The sequence below is a fragment of the Lepus europaeus genome, chromosome 4 (assembly GCF_033115175.1).
Source record: "Lepus europaeus isolate LE1 chromosome 4, mLepTim1.pri, whole genome shotgun sequence".
Taxonomy (NCBI): Eukaryota; Metazoa; Chordata; class Mammalia; order Lagomorpha; family Leporidae; genus Lepus; species Lepus europaeus.
This window is the reverse complement of record NC_084830.1, coordinates 10,536,427-10,561,110: the sequence shown is the minus strand read 5'-3', so window position 1 is coordinate 10,561,110 and position 24,684 is coordinate 10,536,427. Positions and strand designations below refer to the sequence as shown.

The 24,684-nt window shown below is 48.9% G+C and overlaps 1 protein-coding gene across 1 annotated transcript in view; it reads right to left on the bottom strand.

The window, feature by feature from the left end:
- KCNQ3 (potassium voltage-gated channel subfamily Q member 3) overlaps positions 1 to 24,684 on the bottom strand; it is a 343,382-nt gene that overhangs the window by 25,568 nt on the left and 293,130 nt on the right. The window contains exons 4-9 of the mRNA XM_062189451.1: positions 23,727 to 23,899; positions 18,401 to 18,556; positions 17,090 to 17,200; positions 15,526 to 15,621; positions 14,030 to 14,124; positions 5,507 to 5,533 (exon numbers count right to left, since the gene is read on the bottom strand). Of these exons, the coding sequence (XP_062045435.1) occupies positions 5,507 to 5,533; positions 14,030 to 14,124; positions 15,526 to 15,621; positions 17,090 to 17,200; positions 18,401 to 18,556; positions 23,727 to 23,899 (658 nt within the window). The remainder of the gene's footprint in view (positions 1 to 5,506; positions 5,534 to 14,029; positions 14,125 to 15,525; positions 15,622 to 17,089; positions 17,201 to 18,400; positions 18,557 to 23,726; positions 23,900 to 24,684) is intronic.

Sequence of the window (24,684 nt, the reverse complement as noted above, 5' to 3'; positions counted from 1 at the left end):
CCCAAGGCCAGACTTGGTGGGAAGTGTTATGAAGTTCACTGTCATTCACAGAGCCAACCTTGCTATGAAGCCGGAAAACACAGCCCATGTTTTGATCTTTCCCTGACGTCTGTGTCTATGTCTCAGCTGGCCCATAATTCAGTCTATTTATAGACTCCCCTTCATTATTCCCGGAGGAGAATTGAGACTAAGCCTTCTGGAAATGTCAGGGATCACTGTGAGGTTCAGCAAAGCTGGTCCAAATCCGACCTCTACAACTCTGTTACTATGCAGGCTGGGGCCATGTTGCAGGGTCTGAATGACAGTGGAAAACACTCACAGCTACGGGATCATGGTCAAGCCTCTTGTCTGGCTGGGTAACAGTTTTCACATCAGTAAAATTAGAGGACTGCATGAATTGATCTCTACACTCCTGCTTATCTTTACCAGTTGTTGGTTCTAGCATGTGGGAGGTGGTTTACTACCAATGTCATCCACGACTCTGAGATGAATTTCCTGTGGCTGCTGCCCCACAGAGAAGGTAAAGTGTGAATCACAGCATCTACCCAAAGCCTCCTTACTCCACAGCAGATCCTGGCTCTGTGCCCCTCTTCGCCTGCACAGCCTCCTCTCATGGCAGGGACTTTAGCCCTGTGAGCCAGGAAATGGTAGAAGCAAGTAAAACAAGCAAAGGAGACAACTGCAGTGATTGATTAGGTGGCTGTTCCCAGCTGGCACAGTGGATGCGACCATGAACTATGAAACTAGACAAACCAAACCCAAGCCCTGTGCTTGCAACTTTCTAGCGGTAGACCTCGTGCAATTCACTCAGCTCTTCAGACCTCAGTTTCTTATCTATCAAGTGGGTATCAAAAACAGTCCTACCTATTAAGGTGGCTATTGGATTTGATGTGCTTAGCACTTCACCTGGCAAACAGGAAGCATTCTTGATAAGTTAGTTATTATACCTGAATTTTTTCATCCAAATAACCTTCCTCTAGCTCTCTGATAGGGAGGATATAATAACAAGGTTGGAGATGAAGGTACCTGTGACAACTTGCATCCCTCTCTAACGACAGATACCAAAAAAATATAGAATGTTGAAGGATGCTATTGAGGTGGAACTGTTCAAATATACAAAGTAACAATTGAGCTAGGACAAGCAGTTGTCCTCAAAATAGCTACTTGTTTGGAGTATTCAAAAAGTCTAGTTTCCATCAAAGACTAGTTTCATCAAATGATGCCTCTACTTATGAGTATTGCTGCATATCTAATAAATAGGCTGTAAATGATGTTCAAAATGATAGTCCTAACTCAAATGCCAAAGTCTTTTTTGGCAAAAATCTATATAATAAATAAACTCCAGTATGGTTTACTGTTGATGTTCTTCAATACAGTATTATTGTTAGGAACTGGGACATTTCCTGGAAGAATTTATGACTGTGGTGGACAACTATTGTTTTGTCCCTAGATCTTTGGTGTGGGGAGGATGCTACTGTTTTCAGGAACTTATTCCTGATATTAGAACCAAGTGACTTTAATGGAGGCTGCCACTCTTAGCATCTTATGCCCACACCCACCTAGTTTAACAGGTGGAAACACAGCCCAGATCTGGGTACATAGCCTCTGCTCTACCAGCTGCAGATTGTTAGGGTGTCAGTATGTGTCTCAAATTGGGCCAATCTGCGTACTCCCTGAGAATTTTCAAACTGATGTTGGATGAATGGTAAGTGGACAGAATAAAGAGGGAGACCTATTTGATCCTGGTCTGTTGGCATCCATATCTCCCTCAGCGTGGAAAGAATAAAATCACAGAGAGAGCAGAGATAATTGATGAAGACAGAAAACCCAAAAGGGCTGCATCCTTTTTCCTAAGGATGCCTAACCTCTCCAACAGGTGTCCACATGAGCCACTACAGCTTCCTGTTAGCCTCAGGCGGTTTAAGTTGAGTTTATGCCACTTGTGTGTATATGTAATATATAAAATACAGAAAAAACATACACACACGAGGTTTTTTCAAAAAGTTCATAGAAAGCTCTATTATGAAAAACCTATGAAGGGAGTTCAAACTTTTTTACACTAAGTAGTCTTTGAGTTCAACTTTCTCTACAAATTTTCTGAGATCCTCTGACACACAGATGAGTATCTCTATATGCTTTGCTAAGGAAGTTATGCATTCTACCTAAGGCACCGTGAGTAGAACATGCAAGCCAGGTGAGATGGGAGGGGCAGATGCCACCTGGGAATCAAGATGACAGAAAGAAAGCCCTTGGCTCCTAGTGAGCCCAGAGTAGAAGTTGGTGCTCTTTCTTTTGCTTGACCTTTGGAGAAGGAGGCACAAAATGAACAAAGCCAATCTCTTGTTCATTGTAATTCAGCTCACTTTATGTTCCTCAAACAAGTCCACATAAATCAAAATAGTCAAGACAGCTCTTATAAAGCCATGGCTTTATAAGCAGCTATGGCCTTGAGGTCTTTGCAATAAGCTGTCTAAAAAGTTCTTTTTCTTACCCCCAACACAGCTCCAGGATCTGTTAAGTCACAGAGAGTGTGATTCTTTCTTTAGGTTGACAAGTAAACTGATGTGTGGCCTACCTATTCTAGAGGAAGGCAGCAAGATAAACTCCAAATGTGACTCTATTTACAAATAATAAATTAAGATTGGAGCACCAAGTGATAGGCAGCTTGTTGAAGAAGTTAACCATCAATACATGCCAGTAAGTGCCCTGCTGGCCATCTGTGGTGCCCTTGCTCTCTGTCTTCTTGGGAAAAGTAATCAATCTCTCTGTTGACAATTCACCCATCCTCTCTTCAAATCTTGTTCCCTTCCTCCAGGCTGTGCAGCTACAATTGCACCTGACATCTCACCTGCCAATCATCACCCCAGCCAGACTGCTGTTCGAACTCTGGATGAGGGAGACTCACTGGCTTACATAACTAACCTTGATCTTCTTGGAGAAAGATGAACAACAAACATCCAATAACTCTAACCCTGAGAAATCATGGACTAGATTTTCCTTCTGAAGCCTGACAGAGTGGAGCGTTTTGAAAGGGGCACAGGTAAGTTGGTTAGTAGATTTCAGATAGCTGCTCTGTAGAAACATCCTCAAGAAGGCCACAAAATGCATCCATCTGATCCATTACTAAGCCAACAGAATCCAATGCACAGTGAGATGCACAGACAACAATCCTCTCTTGTTTCTAGGTTTTCTTTCCCGTGGCTCCAGTTATCTACAGTCAACCATGATCTACAGTCAACCATGATCCATGGCAATTCCAGAAATAATGCATCAATTTAAAGTTGCTTGCCATTCAGAGTAGGGTGATGAAATCTCAAACTATGCCCTTCCATCCTGAGATAGGAACCATCCCTTTGTTGATCTTGCCCACGCTGTATACACCAGCTGACTGCTAGTCATGGAGTTACAGGAGTGGCTGTTACAGTATCACAGTTACTTGAGTTCAAGCAAACTTATTTTACTTAATAATGTCCCCAAAGTATAAAAATAGTAGTGCTGGCAATTCAGATACACCAACGAAGCTGTAAATACTTCCTTTAAGTGAAAATGTGATAATCTGAATAGATATTTTGAGAGTCCACATTCACAAAACTTTTATTTTAGTATACTGATCCAATTGTTCTTTTAGCTGCTTTTAACCTCTTATTGTGTCTAATTTATAAATTAACCTTCATCATAGGTATGAATATGTAAGAACAAAACATAGGCTATCTGGGTTCTGTGTCATCTATGGGTCCAGGCAACCACTGGGAGTCTTGGAATGTATACCCTATAGGTAAGAGGAGTCGTCATTTCATTCCAATTTGGCTGAATTCTGTTCCTATCTGTACAGAAATGGCTCTAGAGGTAGGTTTAATCATTTACCCACAATGTCAACACCTGCATGATTTAAAACCGTGTTGGCCAGTGCTGCAGCTCACTAGGCTAATCCTTCACCTGGGGCGCTGGCACCATGGGTTCTAGTCCCGGATTGGGCGCCGGATTCTGTCCTGGCTGCTCCTCTTCCAGTCCAGCTCTCTGCTGTGGCCCAGGAAGGCAGTGGACGATGGCCCAAGTACTTGGGCCCTGCACCCGCATCAGAGACCAGGAGGAAGCACCTGGCTCCTGGCTTCGGATCGGTGCTGTGCGCCAGCCGTAGCGGCCATTTGGGGGGTGAACCAATGGAAGGAAGACCTTTCTGTCTCTCCCTCTCTCTCACTCTCACTGTCTAACTCTGCCTGTCAAAAAAAAAAAAAAAAAGAAAAGAGAAAAAAGAAAAAAACCGTATTGAACATCACGTTGGGAGTCTTGAGCCCTGAATCTCATAACAACTGATATTCATGGGCTGTGTGACCTGGAGGGAACTTGTATCCTCAGGAGGCCTCAGTCTCTATAAAAACATCTAGAAGGGACTCTGAGGTCTGTCTTCCCACTCCGCCTCTGTGAGTCACAAGCTGCTGCAGAGCCTCCCGCTAATGTCCTCCGACACTGTCATTAGTGATCCAGTCTTCCCTAAAGTCTCCCCAAGTGCCCCCCACAGTGCAAACTGGAGCCAGGCATTTGACAACGCATGAAGGAGACGGGAAGACTGGTTTGATTTCCACATGGGAGTAAACCAGTACTGCTAGCAAAAGTCTCTTCTAAGAGGAATTACCTGTGGACCTCGGATCATGAACCACACTCAAGAGGCCTCCGCTCAGCTCCCCAAAGGCCACTGGTCTCAAGCGGTTCCCCTACCAGTCCAGGCTCCTGTCACCCCCTCTGCCCCAGTGCTGTTGTCTCTAGAAGATCAGCAGTTGGACTCGGGGTTTGGCCACAGTAACAGTTCATATTATACATGTAAATGTATATGCACAGATGTATAAGTAGTTTAAACAGCTGTTTTCAAGAGTTCGTTTCCTAGGATCTGGGATAGAGCTCAGCTTTCCCAACACAGTGACAGCCTCTTAAGAGGAAGCAGATGGAGGGTTAGAGAAATGCCATGGCCTGGAGGTTCCTCTGCAGCCTGCAGTGACCCTGGCCTCCTGGGGGACAGTCACAGTTGTGGGGATCATGATTTACAGTCTCGAGTCACTTTCTGAAGTGTCACCTTTAGGCCCAAGAAGCAAATGAAACAACATGTAATTGAAACAATGTCTTGATGTGATGGGGAACCCTGACTTTGAATTCTGGTTGCATCCTCAGGCACTCTGTGATCCAAAGGGAAAGACTCAACCTCTCTGGGCCCCAGTCTCCCCATCCATGGATGAGGATGTCAAGGCCTCTCTCGTAGTTAAAGACCAACTGAGCTCACAAATGCAGTCCTTTGGGCATAGAACCAGGCCCAGAGCAGACAGATGTAGCTGCTGCCGTGGTTCCTATTAAGCTGTCCTGGAACAACTGCATGGAAATGGCAGAGGATTACGGTGGTCAGCAGCTACAGTGAGCCCTGTGACCAGCACGGTCACCAGGGACCCTATTCCACATGGAACTGGGCCCTCAGGCCCAACACTGGGCTGGGAAGAAAGGATTCGTAATCAGAACCTACCTGGCTGCTGCTTCCAGTTGTTCTTTCCTATACGGAGAAAAGAGAAAAAGAAATAATGCATAAATATACAGAATGGCTGCCTTCTTCCTGAGTTTTCCCCAAGTTTCCCTTTGAAATGATGGTGCAGAGCTCTGGGACACGATGGTGAGTGTGGGAGTAACTAAGTCACGAGGGGGGTGTCGCCAGCCACACCCCAGATCCAAGTGGCTACCATTTGGCTCTGAGCTCTCAAGGTTCTTCTCAGCTACTCATGAATCTGCTTATCCAGAGCACCTACTCTGTGCTATTATCAGGGAATCTGTCTACTGACGAGGCTGAGGGAGCCAGGAGGTCACAAGACAGCAGCCACCACCACTGTCACAGTCAACATTCTCACTACCACGTACTGAACAATAATCAGGCACACGTGATGTTTTAAAATTAGAGAGGGAGAAGGAGAGAGAGAGAGAGAGAGAGAGAGAGAGAGAGAGAGAGAGAGACAGACCTTCTATGGACTCCCTCCACTGCATGCCTGCTATGACCAACATGCTAAAGCCAGGAGACAGGAACTCAGCCCAGGTCTCCGACGAGGGTGCCAGGAGCCCAGCTACCACTGCCATCACTGTTGCCTCACAGGGTCTGCATTATCAGAAGACTGGAATCAGGAACAGGAGCCAGGACTCAGACCCAGACACTCTGATGGGGACCATGGCTTGGGGTGTCAACTGCTAAGCCAAACACTCACCACAGACTGATACTATTCCAAGCTTTTGTAATGGTTAACTAATCATCATAATAAACTTATGAAATAAGTACTATTGTTCTCTTATTCTCCTGATGAAGAAATTGAAGCACATGGCCTCAGGAAGCTGCAGTCAGCATCCACCCCTAGGAAACCATACTCCTAACCAACAGGTGCAACATAAGCACTACACACACGTTCACAACACCGAACCTTTGCTGAGGCTGTCCCCTGCCAAGAATTCTTCTTTCCTTTGACTGGGATAGCCTCACTCACCTGCTGAGTTCCATCTGAAGGGGCCCACCCTTAAGTCCATAAATTGGTTCTCATCCAACTGCCCAGGGTCAGGACTGAGTTAATCTTTTTACATGTGGGGTTGTACCCTGTGATTACCACTTGAATCATCTTTTTTTTTTTCAGATTCACATATTTATTTGAGATAGAAGGAGAGAGAGAAACAGCGAGAGCTTCAATCAACTGGTTCACTTGCCAAATGGCTGTAACAGCTGAGGCTCAGGCCAGGTGAAGCCTGGAGCCAGGAGCTTCTTCCATGTGAGTGCAGGGGACCAAGTTCTTGGCCCATCTTCTGCTGCTTTCCCAGGTGCATTAGGAGGGAGCAGGATTGGAAGTAGAGCAGCTGGGACTTGAACTGGCACCCCTCTGGGATGCCAGCACTGTAGGCGGAGACTTAACCTTATGTGCTAGTCCCTGGATCATCTTGTTGTAGAATGATGTGTAACCCATGAGCTGGTGGAGGGCAGAGCCTGTGGTTTTCAACAGCTCTAAAATCTCATCACTTGCATCCTAGCATGTGAGGAGTATAGACTAAATGATGAAAGAACATCTGACTTACCAGCGGACCCAAAGGTGAGGGGGGTAGGGAGAGAATAAGAGGAAGCATGGAAGAGCAGGCAAAGGGCATTTCCATCCCACAGTCCATGCAGCAGCCAGCTCCAGTGTGGCGGGCATGTCAGATGTCCCTCACCTGACCACACAGAGGTGGTGATGACTTTGACTCCTGAGATCTCTGTGGTCCCACTGTGGAGTCATTTTCCTCCTACACCCAGCCCCACCCACTGGGCATCCATGGGGTGCCATGGATGATGGGCAACTAGAACCCATGCAGTCTCCCACACCCTCTTCCAGTCCCTCTCCTCCCCCACTGCTCCCCCATGTGTCCTTTGCTACTAGACCCCAACCATCAGGGAAAGACTGCCTGGAACCACATCCCACACCAGCTGCCATCTGAGCTTGCTGTATCCCAGCTGCTCATTTCCCCTTCACTCTCAATTCCATACGTCTGGCTTCCATGCCCTATGCTCCTCTGAGATTATTTTAGGCAAAGTCCCAACAAACTCCAAGTGACAATGTCTAGTGGGCATGTCCCTCATTTGTCTTCATCAGCCTATGGCAGCTAACTCCATCTAGTTCACTGTTAGAGCCCTGTCCCAAACACAGCACCCAGCACATAAGACAGTGAAAGTCTGCTCAATGAAGGGACTAAATAGATAAAATGCTTTAACCACAGTCTGGACAGAGCATTCTAGCTCTGTGCTCACCAATGGTGGTTTCCATGATTATAATTTGGGAGCTTAGGGTGTTCCGTCCCCCCTCATCTCCTCTGTGCTGTCACATCAATGCTTCCTCTCAGCCCAGATCAGCCAGCACAGACCACACCTGCTATGGGCCAAGTGCTAAGACAACCACTTTTGATTTGACCCTCACAACACCAATCTTCAGAAATAGGTATTAATGTTCAAATAATCCTTGTCTCACATTACTTTACACCCAGTTTTCTCCTCAAATAAACTTTTCTTCCCAGAGATACAATGGAAAGAATGGGCATTGGGAGATTATCCTGGTTCCAACCTTTGCTCCTTCATTTACTAGTGAGCTAACATTAACCAAGCCAAGTAATTTCATGGACCCTCTGATTCTCCACCTATACGACGGAGTTGTCAGAGGCCGGCATTGTGGTAATGCTGCCGCCTGCAATGCTGGCATCCCATATGGGTACTGGTTTGTGTCCTGGCTCCTCCACTTCCAATCCAGCTGCCTGCTAGTGGACTGGGAAAAGCAACATAAAGAAGGTCCAAATGTTAAGGTCCCTGCACCCATGTGGGAGACCTGGAAGAAGCTCCTGGATCTTGGCTTTGGCTTGGCCCAGCCCAGGCTGTTGTGGCCATCTGGAGTGAGCCAGTGAATGGAAGGATCTCTCCCCTCTCCATATCTCCATTACTCTGATTTTCAGATAAATAAGTCTTCCAAAAAAATGGTGTTATGAAAAATGGAGTATTTGTATTTATCTTCTAAATGTTAAACGAGATAGCATTTATAAAAGATCCAATGTTATTTTGTCAGAGGAAATGATTACTACACATAGTGCCCCACCCCCCAATTCTAAGCACTTGACCCTGGTCACAGAAGGAACAAATTCTGGTTACAAATGAACTCTTCTTGTTCAAGAATCTTTTTTAAAAGATTTTTTAAATATTTATTTGAGAGAGGTAGAGTTACACTGAGAAGGAGAGATAGAGAGAAAGGTCATCTTCTGTCCACTGGCTCACTCCCCAATGGCTGCAACAGCCGGAGCTGGCCGATCTGAAGCCAGGAGCCTCCCCCTGGTCTCCCATGTGGGTGCAGGGGCCCAAGGACTTGGGCCATCCTCCACCGCCCTCCCAGGCCATAGCAGAGAGCTGGATTGGACGAGGAACAGCCAGGACTAAAACTGGCGCCCATATGGGATACCAGCGCCACAGGTGGAGGACCAACCCATTGTGCCACAGCACCAGCCCCAACTTCTACCTTCTGAGCCTGTCTCCTCATCTCCACTTCAGTTCCAATTATCTAAGAATTCTAGAACTATGCTGTCCAATTTTGTAGTCACTAGTCACATATGAGTATATAAAATTCATGTATTTTTATTTATGGGAGAAGGAATGGAAAAAGGGAGGGAGGAAGGGAGAGGGAAGGAAAAGGTAGAGAATCTTCTTTCCATTGGCTCATTCTCAAAATGACTGCGACAGCCATGGCTGGGTCAGGATGAAGTGAGGAGCCAGAAATTCAATGTGGGTCCTGGAACCCAAGTACTTGAGTCATCACCTGCTGCCTCCCAGAGTGCATTAGCAGGAAAGTAGAGGGAAAGCAGAGGTGGGATTTGATCCCAGGTACTTCGAAATGAGATGCAGGTGCCCAAGTATTGTCTTAACCCCCTGCACCACAAAGACAGTCCCCAAATATGGCTATTAATATTAAAAGCTAAATTTCTTGGTTTTACTAGGAACAATCAAATGCTCAGTAACCACACGTGGACAGTGGCTCCCATCCTGGACAGCTGCCACTGCAGAAGGGTGAAGTACAATGTAATTCTACCAATGAGCAAGGACATGCTCTGTACTCTTCTGTTGAGGTAAAGCAAAGTCTGGTTTTTAACATTTTCCCTCAACCCTGCCTGCGTAAGAATATTCTTTCACAGGCTGGCGCCGCGGCTCACTAGGCTAATCCTCCGCCTTGTGGCGCCGGCACACCGGGTTCTAGTCCCGGTCGGGGCACCGATCCTGTCCCGGTTGCCCCTCTTCCAGGCCAGCTCTCTGCTGTGGCCAGGGAGTGCAGTGGAGGATGGCCCAAGTCCTTGGGCCCTGCACCCCATGGGAGACCAGGAGAAGCACCTGGCTCCTGCCATCGGATCAGCGCGGTGTGCCGGCCGCAGCGCGCCTACCGCAGCGGCCATTGGAGGGTGAACCAACGGCAAAAGGAAGACCTTTCTCTCTGTCTCTCTCTCTCACTGTCCACTCTGCCTGTCAAAAAAAAAATTTATATATATATATATATATATATATATATATATATATATATATATAAAAGAATATTCTTTCACTACCACTCACAGCATCAACCTGTACCTTCTCAGACTCCTACCACCTACTTGGTCTAAGTCTCAGCAGTTCCCATTGGCCAGCAAATCAGCGGATCTGAGTTTGGTCTTAGTCATGCCCAACACGAAAAGTGACCTTGATTGAGTCTGAACTTCTGGAATCTCAGATTCTTTTCACACAAAATTGAGTTTGGACTTGAAACTCTGAGGTTCTTTACAATTCAGAAGCAATGAGTTTATAGTTACAAGTAGTAATAAAAGAAAATGGAATGCCATCATTCACCACAGGTTCTCCTCAAGCAAGTAAGTAACCAAGGACTACACTGAGCTGCAGATTCTGGTGTGGAGACATAGCTACAAACTGAGCTACACAACTTTTTCCTTCATAATCTGTGGCAGGGATACAAAATGTGCAGCCACTGTGGAAAGCAGTCGGGCAGTTCCTCAAAAGGTAAAATGTAGAGTTCTCAATGCAACTCCTAGGTAGATACCCATGATTTAAAACGTATGTCCACAGAAAGTGCAGACAGCAGCATTACTCATGATAGCCAAAAGGTGGAAACAGCCCAGATGTCCATTAACTCATGAATGGAGAAACAACATATGGTCTATATAATGAGATATTCTATCATGAAAAGGAATAAAGTTCTAGTGCAAGCTACTACATGGGTGAAACCTGCAAACCCTACACTAAGAGAAAGCAAGCACACATAAAGAGCAATGATTACATGATTGTTAGTACATGAACTTTTTTATAATAGGCACAAGAACAACAAAACGTAGAATAGTGGTTGCAGGGGCTGGAGAAAGACAGAACCAGGAGTAACTGTTCCCAGGTGCAGGTTTCCTTCTGGGGTGACATTTTTCTGGAATTAGATTGTGGTGATTGATGACCAAATTTGTGAGTAGACTAAAACCAGTGACTCATCAGCTTTAAAAGAGGCATTTTTTACGGTGTATGGAATCCTTTTATTGGTTGTGAAATATATCTCAATAAAGTTGTTATTTAAAATATAGAAGAGAAAAACTTTAGAGGGCAAATGAGGATGCACCTGGGTACTGTCAGCTACTTTTTTGCCATTATCATATGGGTGGGTTGGAATTCAAGGACGTTTCTCTTCCTCCAAGGGACTGCCTTTTTTTTCAGAAAGGTTTCTAAAAGAATTTCTCTGCTGACTTTGATTTTCAAGGACAAAATATAAAGAAAGAAGGAAATGTTCCCTTTTAGTTTAGAAGCCATTCCCATATCACAGCAGCTGTCGGCAGCACAATGTACTTCTCCAAGTCTCTGACAGCTAGGACAATGCCTATTTATAATAAATCAACCCAAAAGAATGGGCTCACTGCCAAGACCCTGGGATGCACAGCAAACAAAAATCGTCTTGGTTCCGCATCCAACATGGTTGCACATGTTCTTTTTTGAGTTCAAGGTCACTCTCTTAAGGGGAAGCCACATGCTTTTTTTGACAGGCAGAGTGGACAGTGAGAGAGAGACAGAGAGAAAGGCCTTCCTTTACTGTTGGTTCACCCTCCAATGGCCACCGTGGCCGGCGTGCTGCGGCCGGCGCACCACACTGATCCAAAGCCAGGAGCCAGGTGCTTCTCCTGGTCTCACATGCAGGTGCAGGGCCCAAGGACTTGGGCCATCCTCCACTGCACTCTCGGGCCACAGCAGAGAGCTGGCCTGGAAGAGGGGTGACCAGGACAGAATCTGGCGTCCCGACCAGGACTGTAACCCTGTGTGCCGGCGCCGCAGGCGGAGGATTAGCCTATTGAGCTGCAGCGCCGGCCACCACCTGCTCATTCTAGGAAGACTATGTTATCCAAAGCCATAAGTGACTGCAGCAATGATAGAAGTTAGAACCACCTAGGTCATCTTCTGAGCAGGTTAGCCTAGTCACAGTGAGAAGACTCAGTGAGTAAATCTACATTTTGTCATTCATTTATTGAAGACTTGGTTTCTCTCTTCTTTCTAACCCTTCTATCAGTTTCTTTAGCTTCGTCTCTTTGAAGTCCTCTCTCTGCTGGCTCATCATACTGATTTTTACCTTGCCCCAGCCCTCATCCTCTTACTTGAACTCTGCAACCATTTGCTAGCTGATTTCCTTGCCTGGCATCTTGGGTCTGACTCACTCCACACTTGCTTTTGTCATCTTTCTGAAATGCAGACCCAATCACGTCATTTCCAGGCTTGTTTGGTTTCTCGTTGCCTTCAGGGTCAAAGCTAGATTCCTTTGCAAGTCACCTTGCTTGTCCCTGCTTTGGCTCAGTGCTTGGTGTATACAAGAAGCTCAAAGGCACTGATGAACTGGATGCCCTGGACACAAAGCACCAGCCACGAGAATTTCTCAAGGAGGGAAGGCAAGGTGGGGGCAAGGGGAGAGCAGGCAGCAGGAGCCCATTTGTGACGCCCTGAACCTTATGGTCGGGTTTTGGACTTTCTTGTCTTTGTCATGCTTGCCTGTTGGGAGTTTTTGTGTAGACAAATGAGCCACTAAAACTCAAATTTCTTGTGTTTTCTTATAGCCTTACTGCAAACCAATGTTGAGGGTGGAAGGGTGAACTGAGGCAGAGTTGAGAGGGGTCACAGGTCCAACAGAGACTATACGGGAGAGTGAGATGGGGACAGTAGTGGGCCACATTTATGATCCATTGAAATGACAGACACATGCCAGAGACACGCCTCAGAGCAGGTGCCCGCCCTGGCTACAAGGCTAACTGTGTCTCTAACTTTTCCTTCCAAGTCATGGGTTGTTGGGAGTCCACCATTTTAGCTACAAACTGAAAACCCTGAGCACAGGACCACAGTACCTAAAACCTGGAGGGTAAAAACCTGTCTTAGAATCCCCAAAACTGAAAAGATCAGAGGCATTGAGGACCCGACCCTGGGAGAGGCGTTCAAAGTTTCTGAGCCTCACCCAATCATCTGCCAGGGGAAGCTGGGAACGCCTCTCACGCAGGCTCACTCTAATTATGCAGTGTGGGCCAGGGGGGCAGAGTCACCTGGGGGCTTCCCTTCATGACACCTTTCCCAACACACTTCCATCGGGACTGCTGAAGCTGGACCATGAACCTGCATCTTCCATAAGGCCCCCTTGATTCTAACACATCTTAACCTCTCTCCCGGGCTACCTGTGAGGAAATAGGAACTTGGAAACCTGAGAACACAAAACAGCACCTCTGGGTCTTAGGGCCATGCCAGGCTGGGGGCACATCCAGGACAGGTAGCATGGTCCTTAGTGCTGGACCACAGCCTCAGCCCATTCGTCCTGATCCTACATTGATGGGGCCCTCCCCTGTCAGTCATTCCACACTGTTCAGCTGGTAACCCCTGGCTGGTGACACTAGGCACTACCTGGGGATCTTTAAAACAAAACAATGCTGACAAGGTCAGGATTGTGATACAGTGGGTAAAGCAGCCACTTACGACTCCGGTATCCCATGTGAGCAACGCTTCAAGTCCTGGCCGCCCCATTTGTGATTCAGTTCCCTGCTAATGCACCTGAGCAGGCAGTGGATGATGGCTCAAGTACCCGGGCCCCTGCCACACACGTGGGAGACCTGGATGCCTGGATGTAGTTCCTGGCCAGGGCCTGGCCTACTCCTGGGCATTGCAGCCATTTGGGGACTGAATCAATGGATGGAAGATCTGTGTCTCTCCTTCTTTCTGTTTCTCTCCTTTTCAAATAAAGAATCTTAAAACATCCTGCTGTCTGGGCTCCAAGTGTGGGAGTTGTACTTGATCAGCCTGGGGTATGGCCTGGGTATGGAGAGCTCTTCAGCTCACAGATTGATTCTAAGGTGCAGCCCCTGTAGGGAGCCACCACCAGGAAGAACATCCTCCAGGAACCCAGGAGGCCACAGACACAGATGCAGACCACAGAATGATGGTGACCCATGCCCTGAGCACTTTGGAGTTGCTACTTACCTGAAGAATGGGAAAGAGACGACAGATTCATAGAACCTCCACGTCGCCACCAGGTCTATCCTGTTTGGGTTGGTAGCATAATACCTCCATGCAGCCTGGGGAGAAGAGTGGCAGGAGTGAGCCACTGTCACCTGGAACTTTCACAAAGAATCCCACGACACTGAGGCAATTTTTAAGCTCTTGGCTCCTGAGAATTTGAGTCTGTGTTGAGCCAACATTCAAGATTCCTGGATTTTTGTAGCTCCTTTTGAGAAGAAAAACCTTCCCTGGCCATCTCAGAACTATGACTGATATTATGGAGGGTGGCTTTGAAAGAGTTACAGTGGAGGGAGATGAGAAGGTACAGAAACCGTGAAAGAGGGACCACTCTTTCCAGAAGGTTCTCTGAGACTTCTCAGTTCCAATAGATAGGACAATTATGGTCTTTTGTGCCACTCCTGAGTAGGAAAGAGAGCCTAGAGGAAGCCTGGGTGCTAAGATTTTCTAGAACTCCTCAAATGCCCTGGTGATCTGTGGTTTGCAGGAGTAATGGGGCAGATGGTTGGAGATGGCAACCGACTCAAACTACAAGACATAGGATGACTTCATACACTGTCCTTTGTCAGATACTTGTAGTACCACAGGGAGACTCGCTACAGCTGGACACAGGTTCAGGGGTGGGCGGCCATGCCCTAAGCGTTCAGCTCACTGTAGCCAGGACAGAACTTCATGACAACTCCCAATTGCCCATGAGGTCATGAAGTAGCAGCTCCCACTGAAGTCTAAGAAGGAATACTTCTGCCTTTCTTACTGTTTCTCACTACAATCTCCAGCCCCTCGTCCACAGCCAGGGGAGTGAGGGAGAAGTGGAGAGCTGGCAGTGGTTCATGACTGTCTACTGGGTAGGACAAACAGGTGAAATGGGTCATTTTTTTTGTCACATGTAAGGCATGTCTTCCTGCCTTGGCTTAGGGCTATCTATCCTAATGGGTGTGACGGAGCCAGTTCTTCTTGTACCCAAAAAAATAAGTCCCTGGAATTATAAATGATTCTTCCCTTTAGGTCAAATTTCAGTCAAGTCTTAGATTGGAAGCAGAAGTAGAAGGAAGCCTAGTGTGGGCCCCAAGTCTGAGCCAAATTCTCTACTCCAGCATTATCAGGAAAACCAGCTGAGAGGTTGACCCACTGTAGTCTATTTCTTGCTTGGCTTGGAGGTGGGATGGGAGTATGACAGGACTCAGCCCCAGTACATACCAAGATAAGTTATAAAGCTCATGCTGGCAGCGACCATAGCCATCCATCCACAAGTGGGCATAAGCAAGCAGGCCTGCTCCTGTTTGGGAATGTGCCGTGTGCACACATACATGTATGTATACACACACACACACAGGCTCCTGGTGCCTATTCCAGGTCATAAGCTTGAGGATGTCTTTTTTCTCTGGGGACATGTGGGTGCATTCTACACATACACACACACAATCTTAGACCCACCACCGTTCATTCCCAGGCACACGGACCTGGATGAGCTCGGCAGCTGGCTTCCTCCTTTTCTCAAAGTGCTTCTGACGATGCTGCTCCTGCACCTTGAGTGCCAGCCCTGATCCCAGGATGCCCTGGAGAGAGAGGGTAAGACAGTGAACAGTCCCGCTGCACTGTCCTGGTGCTGCTTCCCCACCGCCAGGGTGGGCAGTGTGCTCACAGCCCAGCCAGGGTGACACTGCAGAGAGAGGGGGAGAAGGGAACAGCAAAGGAGTCTTGAAGCCAGAAAGGCCTGGGTTCCAATCCCAAGGTCGTGTCCAGCTGCAAGAACGTAGGCAGACCTCTGATCCAGGCTCCACCTCACATCCTTCCACAGGGCAGTGAGGTCATAGGACCTGCCTCACACTTCTGATAACACAAAAGGGAGATGACACACAGGAACTGCCTAGTGATGGATGGCACCGAATAGATGCCTGGGAAATGCTAACTGGGTTTTGAAGGTATTTCAGTTACTTGAACTTGAATGTCACTTGAGACATTCACTGTAGCCAGAATCTTCCCCAACTTGGGATCCAATTCGATGTTCAGGTCTGCTTTGTCTAAAGTGGACAGAAACACAACCTTTTCAACACGAAAAGAGCTTAGCAATTGTGTGGCATCCCTACACCCCTCCCTGGCTTCATCAGTGAGAAAACAGGAAGGGAGGTCATCTTCCTGTGCTCCAAAGGCTCAGGGGAAAAAGAACACAGCAGGGCTGCCAGTGGTGAAAGAACATCACCACGGACGGATGGGAGAGCAGAGAGTGGCAGAGGGACTGCTGTCTCAGAACGTTTTGTTCAAGCTTCACAATCCAAAGCCAGGCTTTAGAAGCAGATCCCTGGCAGTGGTTCATGACCGAACCCAAGAGCCTTGGGACTGTGGAAAATCCACAAGCCCAGTGAAGTCTCGGCTTTCTCACGTGGAAAACGAGCTAAATACAGCAGCCAACTAGTGTTGCCTGCAGTTTAAAGGAGGTGATGAAGGTAAGATGTTGGCATGATTGGGGGCACAGCTCAAGTTCAATAAGTGTCACCTGTTTTTATGGTTACTACTACACATCCGTAGTAGTGAGATTTGGGGGAGTTGTTTCACTACACTGCCTGCAATGAATTCTTCTTAGGCAAGTACAAGTTTTATACAAACTAGCCAACGTTATGGCAAAGGAAGGGCGCTCACTCACGTGAAGGACGTGCCCTGCGGAAGGTGCTGGGAACCACGGGTGAAAGAGAGAGACAACGGAATATTACTCAGACATAAAGAGTGAGAAAAAAAATAAAAGATAGCCTATGAGCCTTCGAGGAGTTCACAGCCCCCTGGTGGAGGCAGGGAGAAATGTGCAACCCAGAATGAGGCCAGGAGTGCTTCTACAGAGCTGCATCTAGAGGGAGCCATGAACTCAGCTACAGAAGGCAGCCTGGAAACTGGGTCTTGGGACAGGAAGTCTTCAGGGGCATCACAGTAATGCATAAGAGGATGGCTGGTGAGCGGCTGGGTGTGGGAGTTAGGGGGTGAAAGGATGACGCTGAGGCTGGCGGGGGGAGGAGTCCTGCACATCACACTTACTGCTGGGAGGGCAAAAAAGGAGACGCCAATTAAGGAAAAGGTGGCAGCAATCAGACGGCCTTCCCACGTCTTGGGAGTCTTGTCTCCGTAGCCAATGGTGGCCAGTGTGATCTGGAGAGAGAAGAGACTGTCACTCCAGGAAGAGGGGACTCAGCGACTCCTTGGCTGAGCTCCATCCAGAAGTTTCCAGAACAGCGTGAGGGCTGCTCTTGCTCACCAGAGTCCCATGACAGATAAGGCACCAAATATCTGAGCAACTTAGGCAGCAGCCTTGAGACCACAACCTGTTAATAAGTTAAGGACTTCCTACCTACAGTCAATCAACATATATTCCAGACACTGTAGACAGGTGTGTGTGTGTGTGTGTGTGAGAGAGAGAGAGAGAGAGAGAGAGAGAGAATGAGTGATTTTGTGCACAGCCACTCTCGTGAGTCAATGTGTATTTTCACATGTTTCTATTACCAGCACATGTATACTTACACTTGTATATCTGCATGTGCAAGGCAGGCTGGCAACACAGTTAACCTCATGGCATTTGGAAACTGACTGTTCTTCGAATCTCAGGCCAAACATGCAGTATCTGAGAGACTTTGAATTACTTCCTTAACCTCTTCATGACTCAGTTTCCCCATTTTTCCCAAGGTGCTGATAGCAGGACTGAGTTTAAGGTATATAAATGGAAAGTGTTCACAGTGATGCTCTTGATAATTCTGCATTAGGATGATGCGTGCTTGTTGGGGATACACCTCTGTGTGGGCACTCAGGTCTGTGTTGCACCCAAGTGCACCTGCCGCATTGTGTGTGTGTACCCATGTGGACCTGCCACAGTATCTGTGCGCACCCATGCAGATCTGCCACACTGTTGGCCTCTGCATGACTTTGCTGATAACAGCCTATGACTTAATAAGCTAAGATCCCTCAATGAGCACGAGAAAACTGTTCTGAACACTGACTTCCTTTGTAAAAATTTGTAATTTTAATTTTTTAACTTATTTGTGAGGTACAGGGAAAGAGATGGAGAGAGAACTCCCATGCATCAGATCGTTCACCAAATGTCCAGGAGCTGGAAACTTAGCCCAGGTGTGCTATGTAAGCCAGGGCCAACCACTGAGCCATCAGCAGGAAGCTGAAATTGGGAGAGAAGCAGGAACTCAGGCCCAGGCTGGGAACATCCTGAGGAATGTCTACCCAAAGCCTGCCCTGGCTTCCAGCTCTGCCTGCAGAGTGCAGTTGCCTGAGTGTGTCCATGCCACACCCTCTGCCTCAGCCCTACCAGTACCCACAGGGTTGCCATTCGATGGGGCGACTCACCAGCCCCCACCACAGGGCATCTGCATAGGTCTCAAACTCCTCCTTCATCTCCTCTCCCTGGGCATCCACTTCGGGCACATCTTTCTCCACCAGGTAGACAAGAAACGAGGAAAGAATGAGCGTCAGGAAGCCGATGTACCAGGCGGTGATGAGTTCCTGGAGGAGGAGGCGGGAAGGAGAGGAGGGGACACTGAGTCGTCACTGCATGGAAGCTGCCAGCTCTGTGACTGTGCGCCCGCGACTCCCCCTCTCTGGGCCTCAGCTCCAGCACTGCCCAAGGGATCTGTGATGAGGTTCTTGTTCCTCTCGCTAACTAAGAGCCAGTGTGTGGCTAGGGAAGGAGAGGATGATTTCTGGCTCCAGGTGACCTCCATGTCACAGCTCAGCAGGCTTCCCAGGAAGGGGCAAGGGCAAGAGGAAGGGACCAGTGCCTTTGAGATTCGCTCAGCACTCAGGGACTCAAGGACTGTGCAGAGCAAGGATAAAGCTCCGTGCTACCAGGAAATCAATGGCAGCAGAGAGCAGGCGTGGCAGAGAGGGTAGAGCTGTGGACAGCGACCCATCCTGCCACCAATGTACTGTGTGATCCTGGAACATCTCCCCTCTCAGCCTTAGTATCCTCAGCTGAAAAGTGAAGGGTCCATATCACAGAGCTTCTGCCAGCATCACGTGCACCACCGGGGGATTCAGATAAACAGTGATTGTGTTCCATAGTCACACGGCAATTTGGAACACAGCCAAAATAAGCCTAAGTGGCACACCAGGCCTGTGATTTTACAGGTATTATCATGTGATAGAACAGGACATATGACTAAGTAAACAAACAGAAGTTGTTTTTGTTTTTTTAAGATTTATTTGAAAGGAAGAGTTGGAGGGAGGGAGAGAGAGAGATCTTCTATCTGCAGGTTCACCCCACAAATGACTGCAGCGGCTGGAGCTGGGCCAGCCCAAAGCAGGAGACTGTAATTCCATCTGGGTCTCCCATGTGGGTGCAGGGGCCCCAAGTACTTGGATTATCTTCAACTGCTTCCCCAGGTGCATTAGCAGGGAGCTGGATTGGAAGTGGAGCAGCCTAGACTTGAACTGGTGCCCATATGGGATGGAAGCATCGCAGGTGGTGGTGGTTTAACTCACTATCCCACAATGCCTGCCCAAGGAAATTGGTTTAAAGAAAAATGTTATGGGACCGGCGTTGTGGCTTGTGGGATTAAGCCACCATCTGCAGTGCCAGTATCCCATATGGGCGCTGGTTTCAGTTCTGCCTGCTCCACTTCCAATCCAGCTCCCTGCTAATGTGCCGGTGAAACAGCTGAAGATGATCCAAGTACTTGGGCCCCTGCACCCAGGGGAGAGACCCAGATGAAGCTCCTGGCTCTGCCTTTGGCCTGGCCCAGCCCTGGCCGTTGCAGCCATTTGGGGAATGAACCAGTGGATGAAAGCTCTCTTTCTCTGTCTCTCCCTCTCTCTCTGTAACTCTTTCAAATAAATGAATAAACCTTGGGAAAAAACACAAACAGAAAAAAGAAAAATGTTACTAAACAGTAAGGATAGTACAGAGAGAAGACCAAGATCAGCAAATTGCAGAAGTTTCAACACCCTGCTGGAGGAAATTCATAAGGTTCCCTCTGTCTCCAGCCTCCTCTGCTTCTCTTGGGTTCCCATTTCAAGGGCTAACAGGGTAGCCTGGATGGGAAGATGGTCGGGTTCCTGGAGAACACAGTTCCTGCTGAGTCATCACAGAGAGCCCAGCTGTTCATGGTGATACGCTTCCTGCACCTGACCAGGGTCCATTAGCTGCCTCCTGGGTTGAGACACCCTCACTCCTGGGGTTGCTCCCGCCTCTGTCCATGCCTCGATCGATGTGGGTCCTGCTGCCTGAACTGCCCTCCCTTGATGGGACCAGTCACATGGCATCATCTTCCGACTTTGTTCTGCACATTTGCTTCTGCCACAGGAGACAGAGTGCACCTGTAGTTCCTTCATGCCTCACTCTTTTCTAGCCTGCCCACCTCTCTAACACTTCACTGTGCTCCATGAACACGGTGTGTTCTTCCCCACTGCAGCCCACGCACAGCACAGTGAGGGTAGCTTAGTTGTCACAGGTGATCCGTAGCAGTGACTCGGACAGTCCTTCCCCAGAGGTGGGCTGAGTGTGGGCCTCTCGCCTTCTGGAGTGTGGTCCCAGTGGTTAACAGTTTCTTCACCCTCTCTGGCCCCTGAATGAGAGTCAGAAGCCTCATCTGGCTCTGACCCAAAGAAGCTGCTGGGCATTGATATGCACAGGAAGACTGGCTGTGCTGGATTAGTAAGAGACTCGTGGAACGGTCGTCAACGAGGAGTGAAAATGGGTCCCAGCTCTGCGCTTTGCCGTCTTTGAAAAGGCAATTCCAGGCGATTCTGACTGCACCTGTCTTCTGCCAGCAGCCGTGCAGCAGAACCGTGGCAATGCTGTGAGGTCCACTGGGTCCTCCACCTGTGAACCTGGGGTGAAAGGGCTGGGCGCCCAGGCAGTGGGGACATGATGGGAGCAGATCCCTAAATCCATTCTGTGGGATATGCCAGGCCCCTTGGCCCTGCCTGGAGGACTCGGGGTCTCATATTCAAAACAGATGTGGCCCACCCAGCACACAGCACTAGGAAGGCCTCAGTGGTCTTGTGCCAGGTGGCACAGATGCCAGGCTTACCTATTCTGGGAGCACAGCATGGCCTCCCCTAACTAGGAGCAGCACGAGCTGTAGGTGTCTAGCTCTGCAGTCCACAGGCCTCCTAATCTGAGCGCCTGGAGGAGGTGAGGGCAGGACTCGGCCCAGAGCACAGTGAGGGAAGGAAGAAACGACCTGGTAAACGCCCACAAGATCACAGGCGACATTCTCATGGGAAATGCACCCTCCTCTGAGCTCTGGCCGAGAATTGTGAGATCTTCACGGGCACTCACAACAGACTCTGGGGTTGAGCGAGAACCAGGTAAAGCTAAGTGTGTGAGCAGAGAGTTCTGCTCCGTAGCCTTTTCCCAGCCCTGGGGAAGTGTCCCTGTTTTGGGTGCCCGGCTTGCTGCAGGAGAGCCCATCTTCCCTCAGGGATTATCCTGCAAACATCCAGCAGGTGCTGATCATCACATGGTTAAAAAAGGAGGTCAGCAGGTGCAGGGGTCTATTGTGGTGTGAAGGAACACCTGCCGTGTGGCCAGCTCAGCACCAGGATCACAGGGCACCAGCTGAGCCCAGGAGGGCCGTGAACATGTCCTCTGATAACCCAGAAACTGAAGGTCAGGAGGAAGACACAATGCTGCAATCGGAGCCCTGACCCAGGGATGCTGTGGCCAGAGGCAGCACAGCCAGGGCGTACAACATTTATGGCAAGAATTACATTCTCAGATGAAAGAGTCCCAGGTGTTTTGTGTTTCACTTTATTTACACATTCATTTGTATGCTTTGTGATGAGCATGTTCAGAATGATAGGGTGAGGGTTAGTGTTATGGTTAGGGCTAGGGCTAGGGCCTGGGCTAGGACTACAGGTAGGGCCAGAGCTCTTAATAAACACCTGCCAGTTACCAGGCCCTGAAATGCAGCCAGGGTCTCTTACTTTACCACTGGGCAAGCTCACCCAAATACTCTGATGTTCTTAAGCTGCATGGCGGCTCAGCTGCACTTGGGACCCCAGTGCTGTCTGACTCAGCAGCTCGCTGAATTCCACTATGCAATGTCATCTCATAGGAAATCACCCGCAATGTAGCTGGGTGTGTTTTTGAGATACAAAAGCCAGGAGCACCCGGTTGCCCCTCTTCCAGGCCAGCTCTCTGCTGTGGCCAGGGAGTGCAGTGGAGGATGGCCCAAGTGCTTGGGCCCTGCACCCCATGGGAGACCAGGAGAAGCACCTGGCTCCTGCCATCGGATCAGCGTGGTGCGCCGGCCGCAGCGCGCTACCGCGGCGGCCATTGGAGGGTGAACCAACGGCAAAAGGAAGACCTTTCTCTCTGTCTCTCTCTCACTGTCCACTCTGCCTGTCAAAAAAAAAAAAAAAAAAAAAGCCAGGAGCTGTACGGCTGTGGCCTGGGGCTGCTGGTGGGAGACAGCAGGTCATGTGAACATTAGTTATGAAAACTCTTGAGCTTCCTAAAGTCAATCAGGCTCGCTGCCTCAGGACTGGCTCCCCAGATGCACAGACTAAGACAGGGATTCAGTCACATGTGACTGAGGAAGTGGCCAGAGGGTTCCCAGCAAAGGGATCTGGGCAGGGCATCAAAAGCATCCAGGATGCTCACCAAGGTTGGCAAGAACAGATGTTTTTTGAGAGTGGAAGGCGGCCTTGATTTTGCACCTGTGGAAAACATCCCTCCCTCTGATTTCTCCTGTCTTGGCCTCCTGGGGTTCTGAGCTGATATAGGCATAGCCCTTTCCCTCTCCTGGGTCCAGGTAGGGCAGACGGGCTCAAACCAAGTGGTATCGAAGGTTTGGGTTAACAATAGGAAGAGGAGAAATGGGGAAGCATGAATCTGGATAGCCTGGATTCCACGTGCTTGGCCTCTACACCTGCTCAACCACATGGGACTCTGGGAGGGTACAGAACTGAGTCCCGCCTCTCCAGGCTCCCGGCCTCCTTAGAGAAGTGGACCCTGCTGTGGTCAGCAGCAAACCACTGGACGAGGGCTCTGGAGAGGGACTGCCAGAGTTTGTGTCACTCTGTGTGAGTGTGGGCACGACACTTCCTCTTTCCGTGTCTGCTTCCTTATCTGGGGCAGCTGGTCTGGATGAAGCATAGCTTCTAAGTGCTGCTCTCTGGGCTCCACACAACACTAACTGAATGATTTCTATGAGCTGGGTACACCCCAAGTGTTCTTCACATCCACCCATTTCATCCTCAGATTAGTGCTTATCATTCTCACTTGACAAACACAGGAACCAAGACCTACAGAGGTTACATCGAGTCCCTGTAGTTACACTGGCAGAGTCTGGATTCAAACAAGTCTGCATAACTCCCAAACCTTTCCCTCCCATTGCATGTTGCCTTGCATGAGCTCACTCCTGGAAATCGGCAGGAATAGGAATTAGCATTCCTATTTTAGAAGCAACGAAACTGGAGGCAAAACAGGGGTGAGTGATGTGGCAAAAGTAATTTGCATGCAGTGGAGCTGAGACTTAAGCCCGGGTCCACCTGTTCCTGCTCATCCCACCACATCTGCTCATGCCCCGCCTTCTCTTCCTATTTTTTGTCATTATCGGGTGGCAGAATGGCCACCCTCTAGAGACACTGTGAGGGAGGGGGTGCCACGGAAGGCCACAGGTGGGTGGGTAGCCCATGGGTCTCATGGGGTCTCCATGGCACTTACTTTGCTGTGGGCACAGATGGCTGAGCCCAGGAGCTTCCAGGTGCCGCCCCTCCGGTCCATCCGCAGCATGCGCAAGATCTGCAGGAAGCGCAAGCTTCGCAGGGAGGTGGCCAAGACATTGCCCTGGTTTCCCACTGCAACCACTGGCACAGAAGCAATCAGCACAAAGATGTCTGGGAAAGAAGACAGAGAGAGCAGCAGAGGAGAGGGAAGAGGAGGTGAGGGGACAGCAATGGCATCATCATCGCAGGGCTATCTGTGGCAGATGGACGTGTGCCAAGCAGCAGCCAATCTAAGTATTGTCGTGTTGAATCTTGACATCAACCACCTGTCACAAGTAGGATTCTTCTCTTGTGACCCATGAACAAAAGCTCTGAGCATGAGCGCCTTCCTGAGGCCACGCAGTTGGAAGTAGCTGACTTGGGGTGGAATGTAGGCTTGAGAACTCCAATGCTGACTCTAAATCCCACGGAAGTGATTTCCCAAGGCACTTGAGAGTCCCTCAGCCAGAGAGGAAATCAGAAAGCCCCTCAGAGAGTGAAGGAAAGAAACAAGTAAAGGGTTACTATCCAGGTCACTGTTGGGTCATTTGAACACCTCCCAAGATCACCCCTCTCAAAGATGAGAGGCTTGGATATGAACTATGGCTCTCGTCCCCTGCTGCTGGTGGGTCACCCCTGCAGCTATTAATGGCTCCTTAATTCTGAGATGCACTGCCCTACTGTCTTCCCCAAGGTTCAGAGAAAGCCTCGGGGTAGACTGGAAAGATGTGAAGGCTACCCATGACATGGGATGTGGGTATGAGTGTTGGTTGAAATCAGAGATGGACAAAGGGGATGGGACTCTGCTGAGAGGGATAAGCTGGCTCCTGGGTCAGAGTCAGGTACACAAGGAAGCAGACCTGGTTGTTTTCCTATGCCTCAGTGGCACTTAGTACCCATCAGTTATCTCCCCACTG